Source organism: Erpetoichthys calabaricus, chromosome 4 (assembly GCF_900747795.2).
Source record: "Erpetoichthys calabaricus chromosome 4, fErpCal1.3, whole genome shotgun sequence".
Lineage (NCBI taxonomy): Eukaryota > Metazoa > Chordata > Cladistia > Polypteriformes > Polypteridae > Erpetoichthys > Erpetoichthys calabaricus.
Window position 1 is genome coordinate 302,310,819 of NC_041397.2, and position 26,867 is coordinate 302,337,685.

Genomic DNA, 26,867 nt, shown 5'->3' on the forward strand with positions numbered 1-26,867 from the left:
CTGACGCCTGCAGTCACAGCAAGGCTGTCTGGCAGCCGATGTCTATCTGTAGGATAGACTTTTGTAGGAGGCCTGGCTGCGTGCAAGCTGCACTGATCACTGCTGCCGTTGCGCTCCGCACTCCTCTTTCATCTATGGCACAGGCCTCACTCACCTGTACCGTCGCATCGTTATTTTTCTTTGTCTGTGGGCTACGCCTTCCCTGTACCCACAGACACAACACAGTCCGAAACACTTAAGCACTCTTCTTCTCTTTCTGGCACCACCACTCCTCCCAGGCAACCTTGTCCTCCTCCTCACCCAACTCTGGCCCCCTGAGCGGTGGTCACTGCCTCCTTTTATAGTTCACCCGGAAGTGCTACAGGTGTTTGATCAAAATCCTTCACAAGCAAGACAACTAAAATGAAGGATAAAAATGCCACTTCAGCAATAAGTGCTTCATCTGCAATAAATGAATTCTCATGAAGCAATTGGGATGGAACAAAAACCTGAAGCCACTGCAGCTTTCCAGGATCGATGTTGTGCACACGTGATTTAAAGGGTCTGAGTCTTACATAGCAAATCAATTAAATGGAGTTAATAAGCAGCAACTGCGGTGGGTTGGCACCCTGCCCGGGATTGGTTCCTGCCTTGTGCCCTGTGTTGGCTGAGATTGGCTCCAGCAGACCCCCGTGACCCTGTGTTCGGATTCAGCGGGTTGGAAAATGGATGGATGGATGGAATAAGTAGCAAAAACTGGTCACTAATTAAGAAAATGGTTACAATGAAAACCTGTAGCCACTGTGGCCCGCCAGGATCAGAGCTGAACTAGATGACTGTCCTGTATGAGAGTGCGCCTCCGACTGCCTAAGATTATGTAAATTAAGGACTCGTCTGAAAATCACTAGAAGAGTCATTTAATGTGACATGGCCTTCATCGGCTTCTCCAGGGAAAGGTCGAGTGGCAGCTAGAGCCGAACTCAGCAATCATGGGGTGCAAGGCAGAAAAAACATTGACACAGTATCTAACTGAGTGAAGTGCTTACTTACAGGTTTATCTGTCTAGTAAAAACAGCACATAAAGGAATAAAAGATATTTCAATAAAATATTTTAAAAAATAAAAAAAGTTAAGCCATTTCAGAAGTGTCTGGTGTGGCAGAATGAAGCCACAGGGAAGTCCTGCAATTAAATACTTGTTCTAAAGACTGCAAGAATTGGTTGCTAATCAAGAAACTGGCTTCAGTGAACGTGAAGAGCATTCAGAAAATAATTTTCAGTCTCCTGAGTTAGCTGGAACAAAAGAAACAATTAACGGGTTCTGAATCTTAAAAAGCAAGTCAATTCTGAATAAGAAGTGTTTTCCATTAGCAGTGGTAACTGCTTACCAATCAGCAAAGTGGCTGGAATGAACATCTGCAGCCACAGCGGTCCTCCTGAAGTCGAGTTTGACAACACTGCTCTAAATTGTGGAACCTACCAATTATCCATTTTCTTCCTCTATTTTCTCAATTGTTCCAAAAATCTGGATTCCATTTTGGTACCTAGAAATCTTCCTTGTTAGGAATAAAATATGACCCGGGTTACTTCACAACAGGAAAAATTAATTCAACCAGTTTCAAAAGCAGACTTATTTTTGGGCTGCAGGAAGGACAAGGGGAGAGCAAGCAAATCAGTTACTGTGAAACAGCCTGTTGTCTACCACGAAGCCCATATATACAGTACAGTATATTATCTGGTGTGAATAATTCCACACCAATGATTCCCAAACTTTTTTGCCACATTTACCCAATGGCAACTTTTCAAAAGTAAATTTTCCCCCACCATGTTTTGTTCAGTAATTTCAGTTTATACTTCTGCCATAATGAAGCGATCAACAAAGGGAAATTTTTCAAAAAGCAGAAATAATGGTACATAATAATGTTATTTCTTTTATTTTTTAAATCAACTAATGACAAGCAGATATCAGTATACCAGAACAAAACATATTGAGTCAATGAGAACACATCGATCAGTGAGACACTTTGTGTTTGTGTTTTTCTCTTTTGATTTCGGATATTCTAGGTGAAGTTGTTGAGAGAGCAAGTCTCATGTCATCTTTGGGAACTCATCAAGATCTTCACGACTTCACCTTTTGTGAGTAAAGTTATCTCTTGAGTAGGAGACATTTTACCGCCAGTTTCTGAACCCCTGTTCTACACCAGTACCCAAACTACTTACACTGAGCCAAAATTAACCGTTATCCCACTGAAATATTAATATATAAATAAATTTATGTCATTGAAGTCTGTGTTTTAATTCATTAATGGAACCTACTTATTCTAGTTTTTACTACAAAGAGTCAGAAGCTGTCACTGAACCAGTACAGTTAGCATAATATACTGTAAGCGCATCATTTCATATTCTTCAACTAAAACACTCTATCTTCTGTATGGTAAACATTTAATCATCTTAAACATTTTAACAAAGCTATTTCTAATTTCTTTAGTCCTGAGGCAGTAAATTACTGGATTCATTAATGATGGAAACACATTCCGTATTATGACCCCAAAAATATGGGTGTCCATAGTTGAAAAAGAAGTCCTGTCTGAAATGAAGACTCCTGCAGCAGTGAGGAAGAACACAGAAATCACAAGCATATGTGTGCCACACGTGTAGAAGGCTTTCATTCGCCCCTCTTTACTGGCAATCTTGATAACTGAGATTAAAATCCGTAGGTAGGAGAAGAGAATTAAGATCAATGAGATGAACAACATGCCCAAGCCAATACATAATACAGCATAATTAACAATCTGAGTGTTACCACAAGCCATAAATATCAAATAAGCAATGTCACAAAATACATAGATAACATTACTAGGCCTGCAGAATGAAAGGCTGAGAACAAAAACCAAAGTAATGTTTGCCCAAAGAAGCCCAAATACCCAGCAGCCTGCCATCAATTTGGAGATGCGACTGTTAGTGATTAAATTAGGATAGTGAAGTGGGTAACAGATTGCGACATAGCGATCATAAGCCATTAGAGTAAGGAGGACACACTCTGTTGCAAAAAATCCTCCTAGGAACATCATCTGAGTAAAACAAGCAGCTAAAGGCACAATTCTGTATTCAAAAATTAAGAGGGCTAGTGTACTGGGCAGGGTGTTAGTACTGATGGCGATGTCGAGAACAGCCAAACCACACACTAAGATGTACATTGGGTTGTGCAGAGTTCTGTCGGAGGCAAAGATGACGATTAACAGAATGTTCCCCACTAAAGTGAAGAGATAAACTGTGAGGAAGACTCCAAACAGAGTTCTCCTGCTTTCTTGATCTTTGAATCCTGGAAATCCAACAATGAGAAATTCCTTGATTGAAGAGCTGGTTTGATTCAATCCAGACATGGATGGTTTTGGGTCTAACTGGAGGGCAGAAAACATAAAAGCAACAGTTAAGTGCTTCAGTATCTTAATTGGTGTTTTGAAAGGACAGTACAAAGAACCCACAGTTTCAGGAACCATTGTAAGATCACTGAAATGATCTGATAACATCACAAACACAATTAAAATAAACACAACTGTATGTTTGAAAATGAAACATTCAGTGTGGCTACTTCTGTGAATCCTTCTCATAACAGTATAAAAAATTTATTTTTTGGACTGCTTCTTAACTTTTAGTTCTTTTCAACAGAAATTTATTTTTAAATAATAAAGAGTAGGGCAGCAGTGGTAGTGCTGCTGCCTCGCAGTAAGGAGACCTGGGTTTGCTTCCCCAGTTCTCCCTGCGTGGAGTTTGCATGTTCTCCCCGTGTCTGCGTGGGTTTCCTCCCACTGTCCAAAGACATGCAGGTTAGGTGCATTGGCGATCCTAAATTGTCCCTGGTGTGTGGGTGTGTGTCCTGCGGTGGGCTGGCACCCTTTGTTCCTGCTTTGCGCGCTGTGTTGGCTGGGATTGGCTCCGGCAGACCCCCATGACTATGTGTTAGGATATTGTGGGTTGGAAAATGACTGACTGACTAATAAAGAGTAGGATCCATACTGTGGAAGAATATTTTTTTCTTTTGCTTTCACTACTTGTCAGAAGTTTTAGAACCCCTCAGTTTTTCCAGATTTTCTTCCAGTTTAATCAGTTGAAATGCAATGGATGGCCTAAAATGAAGAAAAGGTAAGCGGTAAGCTTACAGAGGTTTAAATTTAAAGTTTAGGTTAGTAAAAACTGAAAAAAGGAAATCTAGGAATGTTACAAATTGGCCTCCTTCAGGGAACAATTAATGGGTTACACCATACAGATGATTTAAAAATTTGAATAAAAGTTTGTACAATTAATGGTTCCTTGGCTTATTTTTCATTTGCCATTGTATATTTGTTCTATGGCAGTGTAATATTGTCCAAGTGGTACTTCAGAGGGTGTAGTAACACAATGAGTTCCAACTCTGCTTTAAGACAGACAGAAGGTTTTTAAGTAATCAACACAAGTTGGGACACCTGATCAAATTGTTTGCTTCAACAAGGTTTAATTTATTTTAATTACTGCAGAACGCTGTAACCTATTACTTGTTCCCTGAAGAAGGCCCATTCGTAATATTCTGAAATATTCTAGATTACATAAATTATTATTATAATATCCTTTTTTTCAGTTTTTGCTAACCTAAATTTTAAATTTAAACTTCTGGCAGTTAATTGCTTACCTTCACAACAGTTTAAGTCATTCATTGCATTTCAACTGGTTAAATTTGAATAAAACTGGAAAAACTGAGGTGTTCTAAAACGTTGACTGGTAGTGCAAAACTAAATAAGTTAAACCTGGTTTGATAATAAAATAAATAAAACTCTTTGATTTTGTTGGATTCTTGTCACGCTTAAGTGTTTGTCTTTAAAAACTTAATTAGGAACACTTCACATTTTTACTACCATCATGTATCCTTTCTGAAACATTTTTTTTACTTGAATGGTAAAGAAAAGAAAAATTATGGAAAGAAAAAGATTTCAGTTGTTTCATATGATTGTATTGCATAAGGGTATAAAGGGATATTGGGGACAAAATTAAATAAATAAGTATGCAAATACATAAACATTCTGTGAAATGTAACAATAAATAATAATAACATGAAAAGTGAGTAACATAACTGTCACAAAATATATAATTTTGCACCTTATTTCTTTACAAACTTTTTTCATTATTTTAGTGAAACCATATGAAACATTAAATAAACTCTGAACTGAAAGCTGGACAGGGCAGGTTGCAGCAAGCACTGTTTCTTGATGGCCGTCAACCTTCTGCCAACAAGTGCCACCCTGTGTACAATTCACCAATCAAAAAACAGTATTTGCTAGAGCCCACCCTCTTCACTCTGATGACTGAACATCACAGTTTTCATTTCAGGACTGATTGCATGTTGCATCTGGTGTCGTCAGACATAAATAGATTAAGAAATTCACCTTAATAAAAGCACAAGTATTTGTGTGTCCTTCTAGTTGCGATGTCTTTTTCATCCAACAGATAGTGCATCACAAACATCTGTAATAATACAATGCATTACACTGGTCCTTCCAACAGATGACACATTACAAACTTTAACACTGACTGTACAAATCTCATACCAAATGGCATATAACAGAGACACATGCATTATATTTTTTATACAAAAAGATTCATTGTAATGCATTTTATTAGTACAAGTGTTTGTGATGTGCCATCTGTTGGAATGGCAAATGAAACACATTATATTACTATATGCATCACAAAATACATTCCAATAGAAGGTGGACTGCAAATAATAATGCTGAGATTTACGTTGATTACTTAGATTTCAGCTCATCTTAGACAGGTAACACAGCTAGTAATTTAAAAAATGCATAAAGAAATGAGCAACAAAATATATTCTGTGACACATTTAATTATTTATACTATGTATTATTTAATAATACATATTATTATTTATTATTACATTTCACAGAACTTTTATTTCCATATTTATTTATTAAAGTTTTTCAAAATATTCCTCCATACTTTACAACAATACAGTTAGTTATATATTCAATTTTGGCCCCAATGTTCCTCCATACTTTACAATAATACAATTATATGAAATATAATAAGTCTTTTTCTTGCTATAATTTTCATATTCTGCTTACCATTCAAGTAAAATAATTTTGTTTCAGAAAAGACACATGATGGTATAAAAATGCTACTGATTTACTATTTAAACACAAACACTTAAGCTCGACTTTTTAATTATTTTACTTTGAAACCAGGTTTAACTTACATAATAGTAAGAAAAAGCAGAAATTAAATGATTATAAATAATTAAGTTTTTAAAAACATGCTAAATGGTAACAGTATGTTTTGTACAAAAGCAAAGCAAAACAAAAATTGACTACTGACTAATTTTAATTTATTGGATCATACATTCAAACTGAAGAAAAGACCATGCTTACCAAACATTCAGTCACTACTGGGCAGAAATGACTAAGAAGTCGCTGCAGAGACTACAATTTATTTCAAGGGTCAGCCTTCAGGGAGGTGATTACAGTCATTATAGAAGAGCAACAGATCTGTTTATTGCAAAGAGTTGCAATGATTTACACTCTGGAGGTCACTAGACTAATTAAAAAACACACAATAGACAGCTTAAGCCACTTGTGACAGCATGCACAGTGACACTCATCGAAACTTTCTCAATTAATGTAAGAAATTTCAATATCTTTCTAGACAAACATATTAATAGTGTTATGGACCCACCTGCATTGTACTTTTCTTTAGTGGGTTTATCTATTCTGTCCCTTCGGGGTTGACTGTAGTGAAGAGGAGACATGTTCTTCTGGTTTGGATTTTTTGAAAGAATTGTAATAAAAGGGTGTTGTGTTGGGACTAACTTTATATAAAGTGAAAATATTCTCCATACAAACCTTCTCCAATGTCCAAGCTAATCCACTAAAGCTCAGTTACATTGGTGGAAGCACTTAAAGACAGATTAAAATAGCAGCGGAAAATATAGATAAATAATAAGGAAGCCTTCTTTTAGATTTGATTTCATCATGACAGAGGCCATATTTATAGTAAAGGGATGATTAAGTCACCTCCCCTGTTTTCAGAAGACGACAAAACACAGTTTTCTGTATTGGTTAGCCAGAGGTCTTGGATTTGAACATGAAAGTATGCTTATGCTAAAAAACAGGAAAATGCGCAGACACACACACAAAAATCTGGTATATACACATAAATTTACTCTTTATAAAGCACAGTCTTCTTTTAAATATGCAAATGTGAACGCGCATTGAACACCACCCAGTTGCCCACCTAAAACAACCATACATGGACATATTTTAATCAACTTCATCCAGAGAATGGCATCCAGGCTGATTCTAGGGCTACAGGGAATGAGCTATGAGGAAAGATTAAAAGAGCTGAGCCTTTACAGTTTAAGAAAAAGAAGATTAAGAGGAGACCTGATTAAAGTGTTAACACTTTCCCTGTTATGAAGGGAAGTAGTCCAGTGGATCGAGACTGTTATTTTAAAATGAGTTCATCAAGGCACAGTTGGAAACTGAGTAAATTTCGCACAAACCTTAAGAAGTTTTTCTTCACACAGAGAACCGCAGACACACGGAATAAAAGACCAGGTAGTGTGGTGAGCAGTGTGTGGTCGACTTGATGTTATTTTGGGAGAATTAAGTGGATACGACTGGTCAGTTTTGTTAGACTTAATGGCCTGTTCTTATCTAGACTATTCTATTGTACATACTGTCACACATGCACGTTGAATGACCTCCTCACGGGTTCAAACAAGGTACTGTATATGATAACCCACCAGAGCGAGAGGGGGTGCTGTCGCTGACATTCTGTTCTCCTTTTCTCTCTGCAGCTCCAAGAAACCACCATCAGCAACAGGAATCAGCATTTACCCAAGAGCGAACTGCCCAACGGAGCTCCCAAACGACTGACTCTTTTTCATTATACAAGCTACCAGAGCATAGCCTGTTGTTTAAGAGCAAGAGACGTTTTGTTTAATTGATTTCTGAGACGTTGTTTGTGTTTGACCATCAATATCTAATCAATATCCAAAATACTTTGCCTCAAAATAGATAAATCATTTGCTGACTCAAGCCATTATGTTTGCCAGTCTCATCTTGGATTCACAGATGACTTGTGTGTAAATGGAATGCCACTGCTTACACTTAATAAAAGCAGATTTATTCTCACTAGCTACCATTATTATAATATGAGCGCAGTGAATTGCCCCAGGTATGTTAGGAAAAAAGGACACTGCTACAAGTTGCCTTTCTGTGTTGGCTTGTACACCCACACCATACAGAAACTGAATGCAGCACCTCATTTGTCAGTTAATGGCTTCCAGCACAGCGGGAATGATGGAGATGAAGCTTGGTTGGGATATTGCTGACTCATCAAACTGTTCACTGAGAAGTAAAAACAGGCACAGAAAAAACAAAAAAAGTGATTCAGTACAAATACACAGCATTGACCCTCCTAAAAGTGAACTAAAATACAACTTGTACATTATCATCAACATTTTTGAGGTTTAATACAGGGTGAACCAAAAAGAAGTACCACATTTCAAAAATTTATTCTACAAAACGCTACAAGATAAAATAAATTTATGACACAAGAAAGGGTATACAAACTAGATTTTTTTCACTATGTTTTAAAAATGATGTCTTCAAGATGGTGGCCATCATTACCGATACACTCTTTGAGACAATTTCCGAATACTTGCATGACTCGTTTGGCCATTTCAAGGGGAGTACTGGCGATTTCATGGCAAATAGCTTCCTTGAGGATTTCAAGGTTTTGAGGTCGGTGTGTATACCTTCGACTTAAGATAGCCCCACAAGAAGAAACCACACAGAGCGAGATCAGGCGAAAGTGAAGGCCACCCAACATGTGAGGAGATCAGCTTCCCTGGAAACATATCCTGCAAAACTTGCGTGGATCTCCATGCCATATGAGCTGTTGCTCCCTCCTGTTGAAACCAGGCATCCATCTCATCCATTTCTTCCAGTTGGGGCCGCAAAAAGTTCTCTACATTTCAATGTAACGTTCTGAAGTGACGGTGACCTTTGCTACCCCCTCCTCAAATAAGTAAGGGCCTACAAAAGCCACATTCTGCAACAGTGCACCAAACTGTAACATGCTTACTATGCAGGGGTCTCTGATGAAGTTCATGAGGGTTGGTTTTGCTTATTTACACAACCATTCAAATGGAAATGCGCCTCGTTGCTGCATATGACGATGGCATCTCTATGAACGGTATGCAGAATGTTCACGCACAACTCTCTACAGCTCTCCTGGGGCCTCATGTATAAACGATGCGTACGCACAAAAATGTTGCACACTCCAATTTCCACGCTCAAATCGTGATGTATAAAACCTAAACTTGGCATCAAGCCATGCACATTTTCACGCCAGCTCAAACCCTGGCATACGCAAGTTCTCCACTCGGTTTTGCAAACTGGCAGCACCCAGCGCCAAAGCAGTGCTACTGTTCCTGTGTGGTTTCCCTTTCATTTTCAGATCCACATCCCTGACGTGGCTTTATCAGATACACTGAAATTAACCGCATATTGTTTATTACTTTAAGGTATCTGATTGTAATTAACCTGTAACAATATAATGGTCCATGGAATGGCCAAACTATTCCAAGTACCATAGCTGCTTTAGTGTTTTTACTCTTACTGCACATTCTTCTTGTTCTTCATTGCACAACCTGAGACACTTTATAAAGCACATATTTACATATGATGATGATATCATTTTTAAGATGAAATGCAGCAAAATATGTTTATTATATTATACAGATAAAAATTTAATTTAATTTTAATAATCTATTGTATATTGTTAATAATTAAACATGTGAGGACACGGTGTCACAGCGCTAGCAAGGCGCTGGCACTCCATTCACGGATTGTTCCTGCCTCGCGTTGTATTCTTGCTGGGGCTGGTGCAACACTGGAAGGATAGATGGACAGAATAATTAAACATGTACTATGAAGATATTTCAATGTTCCTTAGTAGTTTTGAAGAATTGGCGTTCTCAGTTTACAGATGGCTTAACGTCTATTATAGAGCTGATTGTGTGGCAATTGGGTATTTGGAGAAAGAAAAGGAAGGACAGGTTAGTATGTTTGAAAGAGACAGTACTGCTGCAATAAATGATTTCATCGAAGGTCGCACACGGCGCAGTAAGCATCTTGCGTGAGGCAGGAACAATCACTGCGCCACCGTGTTCCCTTGTTTAACAACATGCTTTAATTGTTATCATCATGAAAATGATATCAAGTATACATCTCAGTATTTAAATTATTCAGTGAGCTGTAATATCATGAATGTAATGGATTGTGTGTCCTGTCGGAGGAAGAGAAAGCCCGTTTAAGAAGCACATAGTGATTCACACACATAGAGCACATAGACGAACACATACAAAACAAAGCATATAACGTGCTACTTTAGTCACGATGGGATATGAGAAAATAGTAAATTAAATGATTTTAAGATGAAGTTTATGATGTTCTACTTTAATGACAAAATAAAAAACGTGATTAAAGAGTAAAGTTGACATTTCAAGCTTTTTTCCCACTGTGTCCCTATTTTTTTTACTTTTCTCTGTACCCTAAGTTTTTCCTTGCCTCCACTTGGTATTCGCTGAAATTCTTCTATTTCTCCCAGTGCTTTTGCCATTGCCTTTTCACAGAACGCTGAGCTTAAGGGCTATTTATATTGATTTGCATATTCAAAGGGCGCAATTCTGGAAGGAGTTTGGGGAGTGGCAGCAGGCGCATGCACTTGCGTTACTTTTCACGCTGAGAAACGCACAGATTTATGCATCTGGATTTTTTGTGCGTACAAACATTTGCACTTTTGTCCATACGCCATGTTTTAGTGTGAATTCTATGCATGGCGTTATCCATGAGGCCCTCTCTCACGGAGTTCCTGCAGTACCATCATTTTGTATGAATGGAAATTAAGGTCCTCATGCAAAATTCTCCTCAAAGACGTGTTGTAAATGCTTAAGGCAGAAGCATGTGTGTGAGCTGAACGTCTAGAAGACTGCAAAATCGATGCCCTTACAACTTGGATGTTTTCAGGCATTCGTACAGTCTGAGGATGGCCTGGAGATTTTCTGTTCAGTGTTGTACTCGTCTGTCTAAATTTAGCCACCCACTGAAGAATTGTTTTCTGATTTGGGACATCATCGTTAGGAGAAATGCTGAAGTGCGTTCAGAAGGTGCGTTGAGTAGTGATGATGGATTTGTTGTTTTTGAAGAACACTTCAACAACAAAAGCATGGTGTGCACCGGACCAAGGCATGTTGCTGACTGAAAACTACAAGGGATTGACTGTCAAGGGACCCCCACCCCAACCTACTCGGCTGCCACTACCTCATGCAATGACCTTGAGAAATGTGGTACTTCAGTTTGGCTCACCCTGTATATTTGTCACGTAATGCACATTTTAATATAGCTCTCGATTTCCATACACATTGAAAATAATGTTCGTCTATGGAGACCTGCATAGTAAGAAAAAGAAGAAACTTCATTGTTGAACTTTTTTTCAAAAGAATAAGTTTGCTTTCCAGCTTTCAGCAATAGACAATTCTAAAGGTACATATACAATATTTTACATTTTTTGTCATTTGTCAGTAAGGTATTACAATATACTGTACTTCCATTATAATAACTTTGTGATCAGCACGGTTTTCCACAGCACAGGAGTTTCCTAGAACCAGTTAACCGGAATATACAAGACCGTACTGTGTATCTTGAGGCCAAAGTCACTTCAGGGAATTGTAAAGGGAGAGATACAGCTGATGCCCCATCATGAGAACTATCAGTATGCCAAAATTGTACATTAGTGAGTGATTTGGATGTACCATCGTGACATATTAGATGATGTTATTGTCTCCTTCCTGATTTTTGGCATTAAATGTTCCTTTGGTCTTAGATAAGGGCACCAAGGGTGAACAAGTAAAAGTTTTTTAAACTTACTGTATGTCATTTATTAATTGAGCAAATTTATCCAATATGCAAAGGCACTGTGTGAAAAAGTAATTTCCCACTTTAACCTAAGTGGTTGTGCCACCATTTTGAAAATGACTGCAACCAAACACTCCCTACAATTTAATATCATTCCCCTCACTGTGGAGGATTTTAGCTCACTCTTCCTTGCAGAACTATTTTAATTTTGAAACACTGCTAGGATTTAGGTGCTCCAGTTTCCTCCCACAGTCCAAGGACTTGCTGGTTAGGTGTATTGGCAATCCTAAATTGTCCCTAGTGTGTGCTTGGTGTGTGGGTGTCCTGTGGTGGGTTGGCACCCTGCCTGGGATTTGTTTCTGCCTTGTGCCCTGTGCTGGCTGGGATTGGCTCCAGCAGACCCCCATGACCCAGTGTTAGGATATAGCGTGTTGGGAAATGACTGACTGCCTGAAATACTAGCATACATTTTTCTGTTATGCTGCCACTCAGCAGAAAGCTGCTTCAGTATTTATTAGCAGTTATCAGTAAAAAGCACAACAGCATATTTGAATCAGCTGGGCTTGCAAAATATTAAATGAAGTAGAAATAACCATAACAAAACCAACCCTGTGCATGTGCAAACATTTGTAATTGGCATGTGGGTGTATTAGAAAACAATCTGCATCAGCAGTCAGCACAGATTCTTAGGCTCATTGGTGGTCAGCTTCAGCATGCAAAATGATGACACTTCACAAAGACTTCTCTTGCTATATTGTGTGTGTATCTTCCCAACCATCACTGCATTGCTCTGTGGGGAGCAAGAGGAACTGAGGGGGTACTTTTTAAAAGTCGAGCAGATGTATTAAACCATTTTAGTAGTTACTCATAAAAAGTAAAATAACACTTTTCAATCAGCTGCACACACACAAAAACAAGTAAAGTAGAAGCCAGTATTATTCCATGTAATGCTTTAAAAACCTATGCATGTAAATGATAAGTGGATGAGAAACAAAAAAAGCTGAAGTCTAAATTCAACAATTTTTGAAATGACATCAAGAAACTCCTGACCGCCTTCTTCCAAAGATAAGAAGAGCACTCTTTTCCTTTTCCAATTGTTACTGGATCTTGTGTAACTAACCCACATGGAGGATCCCCACACAAAAGGTTATATCAAATCATTGAAGCTATCAAATTAATAATAATCTCCTGACCCCTTAAAATAAAGGTAGGTACCATCACATCCACATGTTAAACTGAGTAGCTAATTTATGTAAAAGACATTTCCAGTTACTTTTGTCCACCCCCTCAGCACCCCAAGATACAGAAAATACTTTCTGTTCCAAGTGAGTTCAGCAGGCAGATCTGGTAGTGGACTTGCAGTCCAGAGGCCACATTTATAAAGCTTGCATATGCACCAAAAGAGGGTTGAAATGTGCATACTCAACTTCCCACAAAAACGACTGGATTTATAAAAGAAAATTTGACGGGGGAACGTGTGTATATTTACAGCAAATCTCTCTTTTTTTGTGCAATTTTATTTGAAGAGAATAACTTTACAATCAAATCTAACGTATACAATGAAGTAAATAACATTACATACAACAAGATTGAACTTAACAAAACAGAATTTAACCCCCACCTGTGAGAAAAAGAGGAGAGCCAATAGCAAAGGGCAAAACTTTAAAAACAACAAAGAAGAGGAAATATCCTTTTCCCCAAAATAAATGCTTGTTCTAAATTTTATTAATTAGATCTTGGCATATTTTAAAGAAATTCTGAACATATCTTCTAAGTGAGAATTAGATTTTTTCCAATTTCAAATAGTACAGAACATCAGTTACCCACTGACTTATGAAATGAGGGTTGGTGTATTTCCAGTAGAGCAAGACAAGTCTGTGCAAGTAGTGTGGTATCAACGATTACAATCAATTTCTCCTTTTCCACATTAAACCCATCTGGGAGTTCACCCAACACATCTGTTAATGGTTTAGGACTTATTGTGACACCAAGGCTGTCTGATAAACATTGAAAGAATTTTGTCCAAAATGATGTTAATTTGGTGCACTTCCAAAACATGTGGACCAGTAAGGCTGGAGCTTGATTGCAATGCTCGCAGGTTGGATCTTGCCCTGGATATATTTTTGACAATTTTAAACAAGATAAGTGTGATTTAAAAAAGATTTTAAGTTGGATGATTGAATACTTTGCGCATATGGAGCTAGAATGTATTCTATGCATTGCTGCCTTCCACTTCTTTTCTGAGATATTAAGTGATAGTTCCCTAGGATCTTTGAAAGGAAGAGAGTCTTCAAGACTGATCAGTATTTCTTCTGGAATACAAATGGCTGGGAGGTGTGGAAAATTACTATATTACTCTCACTGCACCACTCAGAGTATTTATATCACTGTATTTGAGTGTGGAATCACAGCTCTACAGCAGCTGATCGGAAAGAGAATTATCGGTATACAGCATCAAGCACACGCTGCCTCAGTCTTGCTGCCTATTTGAACTGCTCCCATATGGCAAACACTTCAGAGCCTTTCCTGTACTGACCTCGCAGTTCAGAAACAGTTTCATCCCAAGAACTACAAATGCAATCAATCAGTCCATCAAGTGCTCCTTGTAGAACTGTTCGTACTTATAAGTACAATTACCTCACTGTAAACTTGCGATACAGTTATAATATTGCACAACCTGAGCTATTTTAGCATGCATTTACATATGATGACGATATTATTTTAAGATGAAATGCAGCAAAATATGTTTATTACATTATACAGATAAAATGTTAACATCATTTAAGTAATCTGTATTTTTAATAATTAAACATGTGAGGACATAGTGTCGCAGCACTAGCAAGGAGCTGGCACCCAGTTCAGGGATTGTTCCTGCCTCACGTTGTATTCTTGCTGTGGCTGGTGCAACACTGGAAGGATAGATGGATAGAATAATTAAACATGTACTATAAAGATATTTCAATGTTCCTTAAAAGGTCTGAAGAATCGGCATTCTAAGCTTACAGATGGCTTAACGTCTATTACAGAGCTGATTGTGTGGCAATTGGGTACTTGGAGAAAGAAAATGAAGGACAGGAATAGGAGATTAGCACATTTGAAAGAGACAGTACTGCTGCAATAAATTATTTCATCGAAGGTCGCGCATGGCGCAGCAAGCATCTTGTGGGAGGCAGGAACAATCTCTGGACAAGGCATTTATTTATCGGTATTTATTGGTATTTGAGAAATTAGTAAATTAAACGATTTTAGGATAAACTTTATGATGTTCTATTTTAATGACAAAATAAACTACGTGATTAAAGTGGAAATTTCAAGATTAAAGTTGACATTTCAAGCTTTTTTCCACTGTGTCCCTATTTTTTTTTTCTCTGTACCCTAATAAGCTTTCATATGACACTCAGGTGGTGGGCTATGATTCGCCTTTTCACGGTGACTTTGATATCTGACAACTTCTTTTTTATTCCGGGCACTGTGAGACTTTCTCCCGGCACTCTATGTCATTCGGTCAACTTCCTTTTGTTGTTTATACCACTGTTTAAACCAACAAATAGTACCTTTTTCCTTGCCTCCACTTGGTATTCGCAGAAATTCTATTTTCCCCCGTGCTTTTGCCATTGCCTTTTCACAGAACGCTGAGCTTAAGGGCTATTTATATTGATTTGCATATTCAAAGAGGTGTAACTCTGGGTGGAGTTGGGGTGGGGCAGCAGGCGCATGCACGTGCGTTACTTTTCTTGCTGACCGGGATTTATGGAGCGGAAGAACGTGGAAGTTGGCGAATGCACAGATTTATGCATCTGGATTTTTTTGGGCATACGAAAATTTCTGCTTTTCTCCGTACACCATGTTTTAGTGTGAATTCTACGCACGGCGTTATGCATGAGGCCCCAAGTCTTTATAGTTTGAATATTTGCCGCCCAGTAATAAATTTCAATCTTAGATAGTGTCATGCCATGTTCTGCTTTAGGTCTTTGTAGAGTCACCTTTTAAATGCATAGATGTCTCGAATTCCAAATCACTGAGATTATAACTGAATCTAATTTCTTAACTCTTTTAGGGAGAATGTCGACTTTTGTCGACACAAGAGGTTGAGGGCAAATGTGTCGATATTCAGGGGCAGAGGGTGATAAAATCTGTAAATGTCAATAAAACTCACCGTTACGTTATAGGTAGACCCTCTTTGCTAGGAGGACTGTTAGACTCATTGACGTGATATCAAATCTCAGCGTGTGTGTGAGTAGCGTAAACAATATCTAGAATGGCATCGACATTGGACAAAAATACACAAAGCAAAAGCAAATACACAAAGAAAAATACTCTGTGTGTATTCAGTATATTATAGAATGTATGGATATGGCAAATGTTACAATACAGACAGACCAAGCTGCAAACAGAATCTACTTTGCATTAGCAGGACACGGTATGACTCATATTCATTTACAGCAAATCTGAGCCATTCATACGCAACATTTTAGAGAAACTAGGAAACAATGATCACATTAATTATGTAGGGAAATGCAGCCAAATCAGCCAAATCATGATTTTAACACATAATAATTCACATTACCATGCTGTTATTATAATATGCATTGATGTGACAAATATATTTTGAATATGATGATTATGATGTACAATCTGTATTTTAGATCCCTTTCACGGGGACCAATTCTGCATACAGTGATCCCTCGCTATATCGCGCTTCGCTTTTCGCGGCTTCACTCTATCTTGGATTTTATATGTAAGCATATTTAAATATATATCGCACATTTTTTGCTGGTTCGCGGATTTCTGCGGACAATGGGTCGTTTAATTTCTGGTACATGCTTCCTCAGTTGGTTTTCCCAGTTGATTTCATACAAGGGACGCTATTGGCAGATGGCTGAGAAGCTACCCAACTTACTTTTCTTTCTCTCTCTCTTGCCCTGACTATCTGTGACCCTGACGTAGGGGGTGTGAGCAGGGGGGCTGTTCGCACACCTAGACGATACGGACGCTCGTCTAAAAATGCTGAAAGATTATCTTCACGTTGCTACCTTCTGTGTGCAGCTGCTTCCTGAGGGACATGCTGCATGGTGCTTCGCATACTTAAAAGCTCAAAGGGCACGTATTGATTTTTGACTTTGTTTCTCTCTCTCTCTGCTCCTGACGGAGGGGGTGTGAGCTGCCGCCTTCAACAGCTTTGTACCGGCAGTGCTTCGCATACTTAAGAGCCAAACAGCCCCATTGATTTGTTTGCTTTACTCTCTGTTTCCTTTGAAGAGGAAGATATGTTTGCATTCTTTTAATTGTGAGACAGAACTGTCATCTCTGTCTTGTCATGGAGCACAGTTTAAACTTTTGAAAAAGAGACAAATGTTTGTTTGCAGTGTTTGAATAACGTTCCTGTCTCTCTACAACCTCCTGTGTTTCTGCGCAAATCTGTGACCCAAGCATGACAATATAAAAATAACCATATAAACATATGGTTTCTACTTCGCGGAATTTCTTATTTCGCGGGTGGCTCTGGAACGCAACCCCCGCGATGGAGGAGGGATTACTGTATTTGCTCTAAAGAACTGTTTTGGTTTTATTTGATCAGTTTAGACTACCTGTTGTCATTTCTCAGGAAAATGGCTGACAGGTTTGGAATATCTCAGCCAATCTTTATTCCTTCATGTCCACTGTGCTGAAAACCTTTAATTGACCAACCAAGTGCTTCAACCAGTTTTCATGTTGTGTGCATGCATATACATATAACATAACATTTAACCTGCATAAAATAGTAATTTGCACCAGTGTTCATTTTCCTAACGTAATCGGAGCACTTTACTGCACTCAAAACAGTAAGTAGCCACACTCTATTAACATGCAAGTCATCTGTAATGGCAAGATAAGATCTTTTTTTTATTTTTATTTCAGGCATGGTGAGGCTGGAGCTCACAGCATTTACAGTAGCAGTACATGTTGCCATTCAACATATTTGCGCTTGTTACTGACACCTGTGCTTAGACCACCAAATAAAGGTTCTTTGAGTGACTCTAACTTAGAGACGATAACTTCTAATCTTGCAGTGTTGGATGTTTCATATGCCTGTACTACCAGTCAATGAAGGGCTGCAACATGCTGACTGCATACAGTATGTAGGAGGCGGATTAGCATGGTTCATACAGGGTTGTTTCAGGGGGGAACCAAGCAGGGTTTGAGTCACTTTCACAAACGCATTGTGACATGTCTTGCACCCGAAAGTCAAGGCTGAGTCTAAGGACTTTGGGAAAACCAGCTTTATTATTCTGTTCAAAACAGGAACATCAATGGTATTTTATTGAAAAGGGAGCTACCACTCCACTACACACAGTCACAGCAAACATGCAGTGACATCATTAGTAGAAGGACGTGTTATGCGGTGGGGCTGCAAACTCGTTGGGTGCCTCAGTGACACAGCAAACCTGCAGTTGCCTCGCAGCCCTGGCAAACAAACCTAGACAGACGTGTCACCTGCATTTCATCTCCCACTCCTCCTACAGCATAATATGCAAGATAATTGTGATTTAAGAAGGGTAACTTGCATAAAGAGAGGTGAAAAAGAGAGTGCAGGCAGGGTAGAATGGGTGGAGAAGAGTGTCAGGAGTAATTTGTGACAGACGGATATCAGTCAGAGTGAAAGGGAAGGTCTACAGGACGGTAGTGAGACCAGCTATGTTATATGGGTTGGAGACGGTGGCACTGACCAGAAAGCAGGAGACAGAGCTGGAGGTGGCAGAGTTAAAGATGCTAAGATTTGCATTGGGTGTGACGAGGATGGACAGGATTAGAAATGAGGACATTAGAGGGTCAGCTCAAGTTGGACGGTTGGGAGACAAAGTCAGAGAGGTGAGATTGCGTTGGTTTGGATATGTGCAGAGGAGAAATGCTGGGTATATTGGGAGAAAGATGCTAAGGATAGAGCTGCCAGTCAAGAGGAAAAGAGGAAGGCCTAAGAGAAGGTTTATGGATGTGGTGAGAGAGGACATGCAGGTGATGGGTGTAACGGAACAAGATGCAGAGGACAGAAAGATATGAAAGAAGAAGATCCGCTGTGGCAACCCCTAACAGGAGCAGTTGAAAGAAGAAGAAGAACTTGCATAGAAATGTACATATAGCAGGTGTTATAAATCTGATTTTTATTTTATTTAGTGTACATATATTCCTGTTTTTGGCATACACGTTATTCACACTGCAGAATCACACAAAAGTTTATAAATGAGTCAAGTATGAATGCATTACTCTGGGGCCAGTTGATTTTTGGCAAAAAAATACCCTTTCAAATACTCATTGACATGAGACTAACACTTCAATATCAGACTTTGATTTAACAAATATAACTAAATCATCAGCATAGGTCAAACATTTAAAAGTGGCATTGCAAAAAAATGGAACTGTACAATCTCCAACTTATTTGACATTAAAAAGGTTTGATGGACAAAGCACAGAGCATGACACACAAGGCACAGCCTTGCCAAATCCCTCTCTTCACTGAAAAAGGCGCACTAAAAGTGTCTTTACGGTAAAAAACAACAAAAACATTTGTATACAACAGCTTGGTCATCTTTATGAAATTATCACCAAACCCAAAATATTTCAGTGTATTAAAAAATATCTGGAATCTACTTGATCAAATGCTTTCTCTTGATCTATGGACAGAAACATTAACAAAGAGGTCCTTCATAAATTGAATAATGCTGGGGAGTCCTCTACAGCGCATCTTCAACCTGAGCCTGGAACAGGGGAGAGTCCCGAGGCTTTGGAAAACATCTTGCATCACCCCAGTCCCAAAGGTATCACATCCTAGTGAGCTGAATGACTTCCGGCCTGTCACTCTGACGTCGCATGTGATGAAAACCGTGGAGCGGCTGCTGCTTCACCACCTGAGGCCACAGGTCCATCATTCCCTCGACCCTCTGCAGTTCACATACCAGGAGAACGTGGGAGCGGAGGATGCCATCATCTACATGCTACACCGATCCCTCTCCCACTTGGACAGAGGCAGTGATGCTGTAAGAATTATGTTTGTAGACTTCTCTAGTGCCTTCAACACCATCCAACCTCTGCTCCTTAGGGACAAGCTGACAGAGATGGGAGTAGATTCATACCTGGTGGCATGGATCGTGGACTATCTTAAAGACAGACCTCAGTATGTGCGTCTCAGGAACTGCAGGTCTGACATTGTGGTCAGCAACCCAGGAGCACTGCAGGGGACTGTACTTTCTTCGGTCCTGTTCAGCCTATAAACATCAGACTTCCAATACAAGTGTCATGTGCAAAAGTTCACTGACGACACTGCTATCGTGGGCTGCATCAGGAGTGGGCAGGAGGAGGAGTATAGAAACCTAATCAAGGACTTTGTTAAATGGTGCGACTCAAACCACCTACACCTGAACACCAGCAAAACCAAGGAGCTGGTGGTGGATTTTAGGATGCCCAGACCCCTCATGGACCCCGTGATCATCAAAGGTGACTGCGTGCAGAGGGTGCAGACCTATAAATACCCGGGAGTGCAGCTGGATGATAAATTGGACTGGACTGCCAATACTGATGCTCTGTGCAAGAGAGGACAGAGCTTACTATACTTCCTTAGAAGGCTGGCATCCTTCAACATCTGCAATAAGATGCTGCAGATGTTCTATCAGACGGTTGTGGCGAGCGCACTCTTCTACGTGGTAGTGTGCTAGGGAGGCAGCATTAAGAAGAGGGACGCCTCACGCCTGGACAAACTGGTGAGGAAGGCAGGCTCTATTGTAGGCACGGAGTCAGACAGTTTGACATCTGTGGCGGAGCAACGGGCACTGAGCAGACTCCTGTCAATTATGGAGAATCCACTGCATCCACTAAACAGTATCATCTCCAGACAGAAGAGCAGCTTCAGCGACAGACTGCTGTCACTGTCCTGCTCCACTGACAGACTGAGGAGATTGTTCCTCCCCCATACTATGCGACTCTTCAGTTCCACCTGGGGGGGTAAACGTTAACATTATTTAAAGTTATTGTCTGTTATACCTGCATTGTTATCACTCTTTAATTTAATATTTTTTTATCAGTATGCTGCTGCTGGAGTATGTGAATTTCCCCTTGGGATTAATAAAGTATCTATCTATCTATCTATCTATCTAATACCATGGAAGTGGAGAATATAATAAAAAAAGAAAACTGGAATACTTTGGACACATAGAAAGACACAAAAGGTACATAGTATTGTACTGGCAAAAGCTGGAATGGATCATGTTGTTTTTTACTTGGCTGTTGTAGGAGGATTGGTATTGTTTAAAGGACTACTGTTTGTAACATTGCTAGCTTGCAATTTTATAGGAATCCTTGCCACTAGTAATGGAAAGTCAGCTCATACTATGGGTGATTCATCCCTGACTGATGTACCCTGTCAGTGCTATTACATAGCCCTCCCTGTCGCTGTCCATAGTGACAACTTCTAGTTTCTTGAAATGGCACAGAACTATTCAAAACAGCAGGGTGGATTTTGTTTCTGCAGCAGTTGTACAGCCGGTGATAAAAGCACATCAGCAGAGGTCTGGAGCACTTTCCTGTTAGGTGGTGCAGCAGGGAAGTTGACAACATGGTGTTAAAACACTGCACTTCTTTGCAATGATCTGTCAATTGAAAGGGAGCAGACGAACCTCCTTGTCTTGAGCTGCAGGAGTCCCAGTCACTTGTCTGTTTTTCTTCACTAAATTGATGCTGCAAACACTGTTCCAGGTCCAAATCTCAACTTTGAGACTTTCCATCCATTACCGCCCTGTGACTTATCCTTTGTTTGCTCAGTTTAACCACTCACCACTCACCTGTGGGATCAATGACAACACAATCTGCCACACTTTTTCCCCAACAGTATGAGGCGGGCTCCATCATACTAGATGGAGATGCATTGATAGAGCTGCAGAGGTAGAAGTCTCTCCACTGTCTTCCCCCTGTGCTGTTAATGCAAACAGCACTCCAGATCCAGATGTCACTCTCAAGGCTATCCAGCATCTCCTCTGGAGAGCCAAGCAGGTCCACTCCGTGGTACTTGGCACTTGCTAAAATTTGGTGGTAGGTTTTCTTTTCATCCCACTCCTGACACCAATGTAGCTCTAATGCCAAGTACCAGAATGGATGCTTTTGCTCTTTACATGGCTCTTTTAGGTGGCTCACTTTCTTAAAAAGAATTGCTTGCCATAGCTGTACTAGATGGAACTCTATTTGTGAATTTTCTTGCTTACCACTGCCACTGCTCAGGGAATGCCAGCACATACTTATGGGAGACTTATCCATATCCATGGCTGATGTAACTTGTCAGTGCCATTACAATACATAACAGAAGGAAAGATTGATGGGAAACATGAAATGGAAGGAGTAATATAAGAATGGATGAGCAATATAAGAAACTGCACAAATGACACATATAGCGAGAGTCAGAGGGAGATAAATCATGCTATTATCCCACCTCAGTACTTGAGACTCCAACTGGGAGAGAGACAAAATGAACATACTTCTGTTGTTTAAGTTTAACTGACTTTTTTAAAGACTCAGGTCCCTTAATTGTTTCATTTTTTTTCCATAATCAGCAAAAAAACAATAATGAGATGCAAAGTTATCAAAATGATGACCAGTTACCTGTATCACACTTGCACCAATATACCTGTTAATAATACTATCTTTTACAATAAAACACTCAAAAAATTAAAAAGTGAAGGTATGGAAAATACTGAACTGTTCTATCACACAAGACATTTGGATTATATTTTTAGAAAAAGGAAATCAACTATTTTAGAAATGATGGTGTGGCAGAAAGAGAGCACAAACAAGTCCTAAAATTTAATTGCATGTTTCAATGGCAAGCAAGTTGTAAGTCGCTCTGGATAAGAGCGTCTGCTAAATGTTGTAAATGTAAATGTAAATGTAAATGTAAGAATTGACTTCTAATTAAGAAACTGGTTGGATGGAAAATGAAGGCTGTTCAGGAACTGAAAAGTTATGGACCCAAAATGCCTAGGAAAAAAAGTAAGCAATTAAAGGGTTCTTAACCTTAGAAAGTGTTTAAAACTAAGGCAAAAATAAGTATTTTCCATTAACAGCAGCAACTGTTTGTTGATTAACAAAGTGGCTAAAATGAAAACCTACATTCATATTGGACCACTTGTAACTGGGTTTGACACCTCAAGTTTTCAAGCCTTCCATTGATCCATTTTCTCAAGGTCAAACTGGATCCACTATTGGTAGCAACATGCCCAAATCAGAAATCAGTGTAGGAAAGGATGAAATAGCATTTGGGGTGCTGCATTAAAACCGTTTTAGACACACTACTTTGTTCCACTTGCATGGGTTTAGGTTGTGAGAACAGCGAAGTACGGAAAGTAAGAAAATCGGTTACTGTGGAACAACCGATCGTATGCCATACCACCCATACACCAGGAATTATGAGGGAAGAGAAAGAAGAGCAGACCCTTTTCAGTTTAAGCAAAAGAAAATTAAGCAGAGACATGATTGAAGTGTTTAAAAATTATGAAGAGAATTAGTCCAGTGAACTGAGGCTGTGACTTTAAAATGAGTTCATCAAGAACACAGGGACACAGTTGGAAACTTGTGAAGGGTAAATTTTGCACAAACATTTGGAAGTTTTTCTTCACACAGAGAACCACAGACACATGGAACAAGCCACAAGTAGCGTGGTAAACAGTAGGACTTTAGGAACCTTCAAAACTTGACTTGATGTTATATTAGAAGAATTAAGTGGACAGGACTTGCAAGCTTTGTTGGGCTGAATGGCCTGTTCTTGTCTCGATTGGTCTAATGTTCTAATGCATACACCAGGAGGTGAACCATTCCACACTTGAGCCAAGATGTTTCACTATTCCATTAAAACATCCAGACATAAAGGTACGTCTGTCCATTTATTCATTAACTGAACTTGCTTATTCTAATTCTGTATCACAAAATGTCATAAGTTGTCACTTAAACACTACACAGCATAATAAAAGTACATAATTTCATTAATATTCTATACCTATCTTTTGTCTGTTAAGGTGTAATCTTCTTTATCATTTTAACCAAACTTTTCTTTATCTGTTTGGTTCTGAGGCAGTAAATTACTGGATTCATTAATGCTGGAAACACATTTCGTACTACGAGTCCCAAAATGCGTGTGTCAATAGATTTAAAAGGAATTTTGTCCGAAATGAAAACTCCTCCAGCAGTGAGGAAAAAGACAGAAATCACCAGCATATGTGTGCCACACGTGTAGAAGGCCTTCATTCGTCCCTCTTTACTAGCAATCCTCACAACTGAGATTATAATCCGTAGATAGGAAAGAAGAATTAATATCAATGAAATGAACAGCACACTCATGCCTGTACTTAATAAAGCATAATTAATGATCTGAATGTCACCACAGGCTAATGACAGTAAAGTAGCAAAGTCACAAAATACATAAATAACATTACTGGTCCTACAGAATGAAAGGTTGAGAAGAAGAACCAAAGAAATGATTGTCCAAAAAATGCCAGCCAACCAGCAGCTAGCTAAAAGTTTGGAGATGCGACTGTTACTGATTAAATTAGGGTAGTGAAGTGGGTAACAGATTGCGACGTAACGATCATATGCCATTAGTGTAAGGAGGAAAAACTCTGTTTGAAAAAGACCACTCAGGAACATCGTCTGAGTAAAACAAGTAGCTAAAGGTACAATTCTGAAATCTGATATTAACACAACCAGCATACTGGGCACAGTGTTAGTACTTATGGCGATGTCGAGAACAGCCAAACCACACACTAATATATACATTGGGGTGTGAAGAGTTCTGTCTGACGTAAAGATGACAATTAACAAAATGTTCCCCAATAAAATGAGTAGGTAAACTGTGAGGAAGACACCAAACAGAGTTTTTCTGCTTTCTTGGTCTCTTAATCCTGGGAATCCAACAATAAGAAATTCTGGGACTAAAAAACTGGTTTGGTTCAATGTAGACATGGATGGCTTCGGGTCAAACTGGAACAGAAGGAGAAGAAAAAAAGTTGAGTTAAGCACTTAAATATTTTAGTTGTTGTTTTTTGCTCCTGCCATAATCATCCAGACACACTACCAAAATAACAACAACAACATTTATTTATATAGAACATTTTCATTCAAATGCCATAGCTCAAAGTGTTTTAGAAGATGAAAGAAAGAAAAAAGAAAAATATAAAAATAAGATCAGGCAATACTAAGTAACAAAGAATAAAGTAAGGTCCGATGGCCAGGAGGAAAGAAAAAAACTTAAAAAAAACTCCAGAGGGCTGGAGAAAATAAATAAAATCTGCATGGGTTCTGAGGACACGAGACCACCCTGCCCTCACTGGGCATTCTACCTAACATAAATGATCTCAATCAGTCCTCATGGTTTTCAGGTTTCACATGGAAGAATTAGATGATGACAGTCATGTGGACATCTGGCCTTCAATCAATCAAGATGGTGCCCTGATCAAGTGGTGTTGGTGCAGATCGCCACCACAGAAAACCAGAGAAAGAACGGCAGCGAAAATAGGGGTTAGTATGGATTGCGGAGGCATGATAAAAATGATAATTAAATGCATATACAGAATATCAGGGTTATACTAAAATGAAGCTATGAGAAAGCCATGTTAAAGTAATGAGTTTTAGCAGTTTTTTAAAGTGCTCCACTGTATTAACCTGGAGAATTTGTATCGGTAAGCTATTCCAGATTTTAGGTGCATAACAGCAGAAGGCCGCCTCACCAGTTCTTTTAAGTTTAGTCATGGAATTATAAGCAGACACTCATTTGAAGATCTAAGGTTACGATTTGGGATGAAAGGTAAGAGGCATTCTGAAACAGAGGACATAGTGAGATTATTTAAGGCTTTGTAAACCATAAGTAGTGTTTTAAAGTCAATTCTAAATGACACAGGTAACCAGTGTAGTGACATCAAAACTGGAGAGATGTGCTTGGGTTTTCCTTTCCTAGTTAAGATTCTATTAGCTGCATTCTGCACTTGTTGTAATTGATTGATGTCTTTTTTGGGTAGCCCTGAGAGGAGTGTGTTTCAGTAATCTAGTCGACTATACAGTAAGTCGACTTATAAGGGATCTAACTTTTGTTATATTTCTTAAGTGAAAAAATGCTGTCCTAATAATCTGATTAATATGCAATTTAAAATTCAGGTCAGAGTCAATAATTACCCTTAAATTCTTTACCTCCGTCTTGACTTTTAAGCCTACTGGATCAAGTTTATTTCTAATACCCTCATTATATCCATTTTTGCGAATCACTAAGATTTCTGATTTCTCCTTATTTAGTTTGAAAAAATTACTACTCATCCACTCAGAAACACAAGTAAGACATTGGGTCAGTGAACCAAGAGAGTCAGGGTCATCAGGTGCTATTGATAAAAATATTTAAATAAATAGAATTCTGTGTTTTAAAATGACAAGCTTAGGGCAGATACTTCAGTAATTTCTTCTTATAATAATGCCACATACTGCATGTTGAATATTAGGCTTTTTCCAGCTTGTAAAGAATTAATAGAAATCCATTTTAAAATAAGGAAACGAACGTTACTTACAACATTACAGTTAAATTAAATATATTTTTTTATTTATTTCATTAATATAAGTTGAAAGCAAATAACTATTCATACGGTCAAATCAAACTTAATAGACCCAAAATTCAATCACCACCCAAAAGAAATGTTTTATTTTATGTTTACTTTTTGCTTACCATTCAAGGTAAAATTAGGTTTATTTACTTTGATTAATTTTTTTATATTTCTTTTGTTTATTTACCATTAAAGATAAAATTAGACATTACTTTCCATTTTAAAACCACCACCAAACAAATGCCCCCCTGCCGCAAATGCAACATCACCCCGGCTAACTTTCTAATCTCACAATCTCACTTATCGCCTTGGATATGAGTTTTGATT

The 26,867-nt window shown here is 38.7% G+C and overlaps 1 protein-coding gene across 1 annotated transcript; it reads right to left on the bottom strand.

Moving 5' to 3' along the window:
* Positions 1–2,397: 2,397 nt before the first annotated feature.
* LOC127527576 (olfactory receptor 1D2-like) lies at positions 2,398–22,230 on the bottom strand. The gene is made up of 2 exons (XM_051926682.1): positions 21,756–22,230; positions 2,398–3,497 (listed from the first exon to the last, which is right to left on the bottom strand). The coding sequence occupies exons 1-2, from the start codon at positions 22,228–22,230 to the stop codon at positions 2,398–2,400; spliced, it is 1,575 nt and encodes a 524-aa protein (XP_051782642.1).
* Between the last annotated feature and the right edge of the window lie 4,637 nt (positions 22,231–26,867).